Source organism: Euprymna scolopes, chromosome 21 (genome assembly GCF_053919585.1).
Source record: "Euprymna scolopes isolate OS-2025 chromosome 21, ASM5391958v1, whole genome shotgun sequence".
NCBI lineage: Eukaryota > Metazoa > Mollusca > Cephalopoda > Sepiida > Sepiolidae > Euprymna > Euprymna scolopes.
The window spans coordinates 56,980,225-56,990,217 of NC_136502.1; the positions used below are offsets into that span (position 1 = coordinate 56,980,225).

The 9,993-nt window shown below is 33.5% G+C and overlaps 1 protein-coding gene across 1 annotated transcript in view; it reads left to right on the forward strand.

Annotated features, from left to right (window-relative positions):
• Positions 1-9,476: 9,476 nt before the first annotated feature.
• LOC145242382 (cytochrome P450 2J5-like) overlaps positions 9,477-9,993 on the forward strand; it is a 53,131-nt gene continuing 52,614 nt past the window's right edge. Inside the window, exon 1 of the mRNA XM_080105398.1 lies at positions 9,477-9,993. This exon is cut by the window's right edge and continues 496 nt beyond it. Coding sequence (XP_079961524.1) covers positions 9,967-9,993 — 27 coding nt within the window. The 5' untranslated portion in view covers positions 9,477-9,966.

The window sequence follows — 9,993 nt, forward strand, 5'->3', positions numbered from 1 at the left end:
ACGGAAACAATTCAAAGCAAACAAAAACAATCCCAAAGCAAACAAAAACAATCCAAAGCAAGCAAAAACAATCCAAAACGAACAAAAACAATCCAAAACGAACAAAAACAATCCAAAGCAAACAAAAACAATCCCAAAGCAAACAAAAACAATCCAAAGCAAACGGAAACAATCCAAAGTAAACAAAAACAATCCAAAGCAAACAAAAACAATCCAAACCAAACAAAAACAATCCAAAGCAAACAAAAACAATCCTAAAGCAAACAAAAACAATCCAAAGCAAACGGAAACAATCCAAAGCAAACAAAAACAATCCAAAGCAAACAAAAACAATCCAAACCAAACAAAAACAATCCAAAACAAACGGAAACAATTCAAAGCAAACAAAAACAATCCCAAAGCAAACAAAAACAATCCAAAGCAAGCAAAAACAATCCAAAACGAACAAAAACAATCCAAAACGAACAAAAACAATCCAAAGCAAACAAAAACAATCCCAAAGCAAACAAAAACAATCCAAAGCAAACGGAAACAATCCAAAGCAAACAAAAACAATCCAAAGCAAACAAAAACAATCCAAAGCAAGCAAAAACAATCCAAAACAAGCAAAAACAATCCAAAGCAAACAAAAACAATCCAAAGCAAACAAAAACAATCCAAACCAAACAAAAACAATCCAAAACAAACGGAAACAATTCAAAGCAAACAAAAACAATCCCAAAGCAAACAAAAACAATCCAAAGCAAGCAAAAACAATCCAAAACGAACAAAAACAATCCAAAACGAACAAAAACAATCCAAAGCAAACAAAAACAATCCCAAAGCAAACAAAAACAATCCAAAGCAAACGGAAACAATCCAAAGCAAACAAAAACAATCCAAAGCAAACAAAAACAATCCAAAACGAACAAAAACAATCCAAAACAAACAAAAACAATCCAAAACGAACAAAAACAATCCAAAACGAACAAAAACAATCCAAAGCAAACAAAAACAATCCCAAAGCAAACAAAAACAATCCAAAGCAAACAAAAACAATCCAAAACAAACAAAAACAATCCAAAACAAACAAAAACAATGCAAAACAAACAAACACAATCCAAAGCAAACAAAACAATCCAAAGCAAAGAAAAACGATCCCAAAGCAAACAAAAACAATCCAAAACAAACAAAAACAATCCCAAACGAACAAAAACGATCCCAAAGCAAACAAAAACAATCCAAAGCAAACAAAAACAATCCCAAACAAACAAAAACAATCCAAAACAAACAAAAATAATCCGAAACAAAGAAACAAAATATCCGTTTGCAAAAGCATTTTAAGAATAGTTTTGCATATTTAGGGTGGGGACATTTTATCTGAAAACCATAAAGGCGATTGGTGCACATCTAAAAATTGACCCGTATTTTTGTTTTGATTTTAATATTTTAATCTTCCGAGAATTTCATGACGACTTAATATAGTAATTAAAAAATTAAACACTTTTTTATATTATTGTAGATTAAAACTTTCAGCTAAATAACTTCCCCCAGCCGCCTCCTCAAATTTTTAAAATCAGATTCTACTTTTTAGGCGATTGCATGTGAACACCCTAATAACTTGACGGACGAAAAATAAATTTTTTGAGAGAAAAACTTTATTTGGTGAGGATTTTACAAACTTTGCAGTCAGACTTAGAATTTGTGATGAAAAACTTTGAAAAGTTAGAAAGCCCCTAGAAATGGAGGATCATTTTATGTTAATTTCAGATACGAAATTCTAAAGTACTTTTTTTTTCTTTCAGCCAAGTTTCTTACGAGTGTTCACGCATAATCGTCTAAAAAACAGAAGCTAATTTTGGGAGCTATTGTTAAGGGTTTCCAGCAAATGAAAAAATAGGCGAAAGCAACAGATAAGCTGTCGATTGGCGACCAGAAGGCTTCCTTTTCATTAGCTGCAATGCCGAGGTGTGTGGAAGGTGACATTCCATTCTTAGGATTACTCCACTTACCCTTGATAATACTAAGTGTAAGGGGACATCAGGTATAATTTTTTAGTCTTTCCTGTGACTCGACCAAGTTTTGAACCCAAGTTTCCTTACCATTATCCAAAATGGACTGGATAAACAAATAGTTAACAAATAAGTGTACCAAAGGCAATAAAAGTTATTTTTCTACTTACCTGGACCGTATGAGTGCATTTGTGCGTGTGTGCATGCGTGAGTGTATGTGGGGGGTATGTTTTAAAGAATTTTTAAGTGCTTTTTATTATGCTAATATTTCATTCAATATTCGATCTTTTGAACTGAGGCAACATGGCTGGCCACACTTTCCGGAAGTAAGAGAATATTAGCGTCGTATCGTGTAATCGGCCATGTTACTTCTGTAAATCAAAAAAAAAATCATATATTGAATGTAATATTAAAATGCAATAAAAAATATTTTAAAACGCAAATAAATGATGCAGCTAGGTAGAAAAGTAACTTTAGTAACATTGTTTTCAGCCGTTGAAAACCATTCAGAATTGCCATATTGGGCGTGGGGTGGGGGTAGCTAAGAGTGCCCATATACAAAGTTAGCACATTTTTAATGTCTAGCAAAAATATCCTGCGAAAATATAAAATCCGGAGAGATTATTTAAGGTGAAACTAGCAGGGCGCCCGGCGTTGCTCGGTCGTAAAATACACTTAAATATAATATTTTACACTATGTAGATTTCGTATTTATTATTATAGAGTCAATTCTCCATTGATTATTATATTGTAGTGATTTTAAAAGTAAACAAATATATATGGCTTAAGTGCCACCAACTAAAATTGAAACTAAAACATTTAGTGCTCCGGTCTTAGTCGTTGCCGTTTGAGTTATCGTCAGGCGGATAAGAAATAGTTAAAAAATGAATCGACTTTAACGTCTAAATGTATATTGGCGTATGCGTGCAAGAGCATTTTAAGTCTGTCAAGTTTCAATTTTTTCAACTTTGACCCCTGAGCAGCTATTTTTACCGGCTAAAAACCCCATAAAAGAACGGTCCACAGAACATGAAATCATTTACCCCGCCTCGCGTTGTTCTACGACCTTGCGTCTTGGAGGAGATACACTTTGAAAAAAATGGAGACAGACAGTTTTATAAATTAAATAATTTATATAGAAAACTCAACGCTCCTTAAAAAAAATTAACAGTAAATTTTTTGGCATTTTTTTTTTTATATTTTGTTTTAGTAGACTGAGAATGTTGATATTTAAGTGACATAACAATCCGATTAAACTTTTTAAACCACCGATTGCTTTGGCTGATAGCACTCTTCGTGAGTGTGCGACGTTCAAACCGATAGGCCTATCATTCACAGACAACATGAATTGGAATAAATATATAACATATGAGCATGCTGTATATAAGGCGGGCTCTCCTTACTGGGTTAGAAAACTTACTTCCTAGTACCCTATATCTTTTATAAATCCACCATCCCTGCATACATGAAATATTGGGTTGATAAATGAATCACTAACTTTTCCTTCCTAGACAGGGTACAAAAAGTATCTCGGGCCTAACAGGTCCGATACTGTCTACTAATTTCATCCCCTGCCCCATCGCCGCAATGTTACATGCATGTGCTTGTTTTACGAGTACTTCCACTGAGTGTGCTCCAACGAACTTCACTTGTACATCCCTCAACATATTTTCTATTATTCTACCCACGATCAACCGACTACCAGCAAAATCCCCCCCCCTTTACTGCAGAGATCTCTACATGCCGGAAACTTTCTATTCTAATAGTTTCGGAGGGTACGGGGCCTTTTGAAATTTCCCCCCTGTTCCATACTTTCCTGGGTCTATCAATGTACATAATTTAAATGTATTGTGAACAAACAGCTTGTTGTACAACTCCACACTTAGGATGACCCCGATAAATCTGGCCAATAATTTCACGTCTCAGTGGCAAAATGCCGTTGTTTAAGGTGAATAAGAGTTAAATTAAAGAAAAATAATTATTTTTAATTAATTAAAAACAAAATTATTAAAGAACGGTGAAGATGCGGGTTACGTTTTTTTTTTTTTTTTTTTTTTTTTTTGGTCTTCCGGCTGGCATAAAAAAACATCGTATTTGTAAAAGAGAGTCTCCAAGATGCTCACTCCCAGCTTGTATTTTTTGCCTCTAGTCTCCCCTTTAATCAATTAGGGAGGGAGACCACGGACAAAAGATACAATCGTGGAATAACATTATCCGCTCTTCACAACTTCACTTTATTCCTCTCTCTCTCTCTCCCTCTCTCTCTCTCTCTCTCTCTCTCTCTCTCTCTCTCTCTCTCTCTCTCTCTCTCTCTGAGATGATTCCACTCTCATTCTGACCTATTTGTTTTCGATTCTGAACAGACCGAAAAACAGTGAACGGTCAATCACTAGGAACAGGTTAGGAAACTCTTACTAATCAAATTTTTCCCCTTCACTCCCAATTTTAATCCAATGAATTTTTGCATATTTTATGAAAAATAAAATTTCCAATAAATTCAGGGATATTTTAAGTGGACAGGCTCCAGGTGTAAATGTGGTATTGTGGTGACTGATATGATTCTACTTTAGAATAGGATTGACTCTTTTATCACTTGTGACCGAGGATGAATATCGATCCCCATTTTCCCACACTTGTGCCTAATTTGTTACAATGTAAAAAATTTACCTTATAGCAAATAAATAATGCAAAATGATGTATCTGTTCTCTTCCTGATCAGATGATGAGAAATCTTTTTTAACTGGGGAAATTTTTATTTTCATTCCATCCAGAGTGCCCTGTTTTGTAAGGGATGGGGAGAGGCAGGGCTGGATATCTATTAAATAAAAACGACGTAGTGGCTAACTTTGCCCTCGCGGGGAGACGAGTACACAGGAGCATAATAAACCTCTCTATCTCAGTAAGTAAACCCAGAAAAAGAAGGAAAAAGAAATGGAAATTCGAAGTTTTCTTTGGGGGTGGGAGTCCAGAATTTATCCTTTATTTAAAAAAAAAAAAATTTAAATGGTGTAACGAAACGAAAATTTCATATTCCAAAAATTACGCAAAATGATCAAATAGTTTTTATTTTTAAAAAGAAAATCAAATTTTATGGCTAAACTACGAGCGACGATCTCGCGAAGCCATCTTGAAAACAATCTGAAGGAACACGGAAGATAACCATAAATAATTCAAACTTACGAGATTTTAGAAAGCCATTCTTAACATGGGGACGGTGGGCGGTGGTGGAAAAACTCAAATTCGCTTAAGAATGATTTTCTTATTAAAAAATAAAACTACCAGGTCAATTTACGTGATTTTTGGTGTATATTTTTTTTCGTCACAAGCACGAACATCATACAGATTTTTTCCTTATTTTTGTTTTTTAATATAGGAGAAAATCTGGATAAGCACTGTTTTTTTTTAATTTATTTTATTTAATTTATTTTATTTTATTATTTGTTTTTTATTTTATTTTTATTTTTTAAGTTAAATCTCCCAAATTTCAGAGAAACGTGAACGTACATTTCATTACTTACTTAACTCTACACAAGAGTCAAACTAGGCACAAAATCGGTTTGGAACGTGGAGAAAATCCAACTCGTCATGAAGTGACACTCTACAAAAGTATCAAAATTGTTAACGTAGAAGTATTTCGCATTCAATGGCCGCGGATAGATTCTATGAAGTTTCCGAGCAAATACCACACTTTGCTATTACCAACGCAAATAACTTCACGCGGATGTCTAAAATAAAATGTTATTTGGACATTATCGGATCATTGTAACGACTGAAAACTAAATTGCGGAATGTTATGCGGACGCCTCCGTGTAGCTTAATTGCCATAAATATATTCATTTCATACTTTACTATATATATATATATATATATATATATATATATATATATATATCATACTTTATATCATAATTTACTATATATGTGTGTGTGTGTGTGTGTGTGTGTGTGTGTGTGTGTGTGTGTGTGTGTGTGTGTGTGTGTGATCAGTGGACGGTATATATTGGTTATCCATCGGTACCTTCAGTTTCATGGAAGCATTGTAAGAAACCCGTAGGGTTAAAAAATACCAAGTGTGACAAGTTCATCAGTCGATGCAATAATAGTGTCTCACGATAGGAATTCTTCGTCCAGAGAAAATAATTGAGCACTCTTGTTATTTCTCGTACAACAATGAATTACATTTACTCTGTGTGTGTGTGTGTGTGTGTGTGTGTGTGTGTGTGTGTGTGTGTGTGTGTGTGTGTGTGTGTGTGTGTGTGTGTGTGTGTGTGTGTGTGTGCGTGCGTGCGTGCGTGTGCGTGTGTGTGTGTTGCACTGTTGCTTCATCGATAGTATTTCGAAGATTTTAATTCTGTAAAAATAAATCATTCTAAAAAAGACCAAATTTGAAGATTATATATATTTTCGTAATTACTTAATTAAATTTTTAGAAGAGTCCGGTTTTCTAATAAAGTTTATCTTGATTTTTCCATCGTTTTTTTTTTTTTAAAGATCCAGTTTAAGAACGCTTTTTTGTTTCTGAACTTTTGCGGATTTAATTTTTTTTTTTTTTCATTTAACTGACGTATCATAGCGTACGCGTCCATCGACTGTCGATTCTTACCCCTTGTCCGCTCAAAGATGATGACGGAGAGGGGGGGAATAATCGGAAGAAATAGACAGCAGAAAGAAAAAGAAAGAAATGTAAGGCAAATAGAACGGAATGGGAGAGATTAGATAACGTTATAGCAAAGAAAGAAAGAAGGAAAGAAAGAAAGACAGGAGTAGTGTGTGTGTGTGTGTGTGTGTGTGTGTGTGTGTGTGTGTGTGTGTGTGTGTGTGTGTGTGTGAAAGAAAGAAAGAGAATGAGAGAAAGAAGAATAGCAGAGATGATAAAATAAAGGAGGAAAAAGAAGATGAAAAGAAAGAAAAAAGGAAATAAGAGAAAGTAATATCTAAAAGAAAGAGAGGAAGGAGGAATGAGAGAGATACATATGGAAAAATAGGAGATAACAGAATAGCAGAAAGAATAGATAGATAGATAGATAGATAGATAGATAGATAGGAGAAAGAAGACCGAAGAGAGAGAGAGAGAGAGAGAGAGAGAGAGAGAGGTGGAGAATATAATGAAATAGTAGAAAGAGAAAAAAGGAAAGAATAGGATGAAAGAGAAAGAGAGGGGATACCTGTAGAGGATAAGGGAATTGCAGAAAGAGTAAGGAAAAACAAAAAGGAAAAAGTGAAAGTGGGAGGATCGACAAGATAATAAATGGCAGAGAAAGAAAGAAAGAAAGAAAGAAAGAAAGAGGGAAAAGCTATACAGGGAGGAGATGGCGGAATAACAGAGATGATAAGAAAAATAAAGAAGAAAAAAGGAGCTGAAAAAGAAAGGAAGATGTGTGTAAGAGAGAGAGAGAGTAAGAAGGGAAGAGAGACGTATACAGATAAAAGATAACGGAATAGAAAGCAAGCAATAAATGGAGAAGGAAACAAAGATAAAACGAAAGAAAGGAAAGAGACTAGAATAAATAAAGAGAGAGGCTGAGAGCAATAGCGAAAACGTGATAGAGAGCGTAAGAAATTAAAAGGAGAAAAAAGAGAAAGAAAAAGTATTGAGGGAGAAGAGGATAGTGTTAAGGAGTGTTAAAGAAAAAGAGAGAGGAAAAAAAACGAACTGAGCAGCGGGTGTGTGGGAAAGGGGGGGGGGTCACATCGGCTTCTCTATAAAAACCGGTGGCAGATCCGCATCAAGTCAGTTCATAAAAGACTGGAATTAGAGACGAGACACGAAAAAAAAAAATATCCGGGAACAAAAAAAAAAAAGAAGAAGAAAAAGAAAAATACACGACCATCAAGAAAGACGACCGCTAGAAATACGCTCTTCAAAATTATAACGGGAAAAATGAAATATTTATGAATGGTATAAAAACGAAAATCGAAATCAAAAAATTATACAACTATATAATTATTAACCTAATTAATATATAAAAGACTGCACTTGCCGATATTATTTATTTCAAAGAAACATAGAATAATTAGGAAAAAGGGAAGACGTCTTGAAATAATAACAAAGATTCGAACTTTAGCCCCAAAATAATATATCTTTAACTTTTTTCATGTGTAGATGTTTTTATTTTATTTTATTTTGTGACTACCCTACAAAACAACTTGACAAAACTTCCACATGTGATGTGCGTTTAAAACAACAATATTAAGAGTGCGATACGTTCTAGTCCTGAGAAAAACGGAATAGAGAGGGAAAAAACATTTTTTAAAAATCTTCATAAAAAAGAAGAAAAAAAAATAAGTGAAAAGAAAGAAGAAAAAAACTACGCCGACGTGAGCGCATGTTTGCGGCCTGTTACTACGTTAGTCAACATTCATAGTAAAAATTTGGACGGCTTTTTTTTTAATTCTTTTTTGCTTATTGAGATTATTTATTTGTATTTATATCTTCTTTTTTTTTTTCGGCCATTTATTTTTATCCGTTTATTTGATTGTTTATTTTTTTTCTCTTGAAACAAACGTTTCCTTTTTGTTTTGTTTGGATTTTGATTTTTTTTTTTTTTAGTGTTAACTTTAATCAGCTTTATTTCTTCCGCTAGTTTTCCAACAAAACCTTACTAGCAACAACAACAAAAGAAAACAAAAAAACAGGTGGTGTTTCCCTGGAGTCCGAATGATAACAAGTCTCCCCAGAGTTTCAGCATTCTCCGCTGTTGCAAATCGCTCTGCGTTCTCGCAACAGCTGTTTACTATTGAATATCGATAACAACCGTTGACTTTTTTCTCGAATTTCAGTGACATTATTATTATTATTATTATTATTATTATTATTATTATTATTATTATTATTGTCGTGATCATCATCATCATCATCATCCAGAGAAATAATAAGAAAGAAAGAACCCGTGCAATATAAGCCAAAGAGAAGAAGAAGGAAAAGAGAGGAGAAAGAAAAAAACACGGTGAGCGTAAGAGAGAGAGAAGGAGAAAGCGACCGAATAATTACTACGCAAGAAAAGAAACTGGAATTAAGAAGGAAAGAAAAAGGAGAGAGAAAGAAGAAAGAAAAGAGGAAATAAAAAAGAGAAAACAGGACACTCAGGCAAAAGAAAAAAAAGACTCAAAGATCCCACATTTACAACGAAAAAAAAAACGTACATACGATTATTACGCAAAAAAAATATTATCATTGTTGTTATTTAACGGTGTACTGTACCACTACACAAATATTTGGTTCAATTTAACAACCCGATTGACAACACACAAACACAGGGACAAACGCGCATCAAAAAAAAACACACACAGACACAACATACGACAAATAAAACTTACTACGCATATTTATTTATCTATTTATTGACATAATTTAATTTATATCTTTATTTATTTATAAAGTAAATAAATGTATATACATATATATATTAATTAATCATTTTATCTTTTAGTGTTCGACGCACGCACTCGCTTCTGGGTAACAACAACAAAAAATAACGCGAGGAAGAAAACTAGGAACAGCGAGAACTTTAGACGCTATTTTTACTACGTGAACTTTAACATTTATTTACAGGGGCAAAAAGAAAGGCATTCTGTGAACTTGAAAAAAAAACGTAAACGTGGATGATTTTTTTGTTTTACTGAAACTGTTCGTATTTTAACGTTTCATTTAATTTCTTGTTTCAAAATTTAATTCCGTTGATTTAAAGATTTATTATTTATCACAAATTTCTATAAGAAATCGATGACTTTTATGATTTATGAAATTAGAAATTAATTAGAATTAAAAGTTTGTTTTTTTTTAATACGATTTCTTAAACTATCTACAAAATAAGCAAAAGTCCGTTTCTTTCCGTAGTATTTACAAAATCAGGTTTGGTACATTATTCATCCATCACACACACACACACACGCGCACACACACACACACGCACACGCACACACATACATACATATAAGCCCCTTTTTGGTTTGTGCTCCACTTCAAAAATTATTTATGTTCAACATTAACCTCACCAAGAGT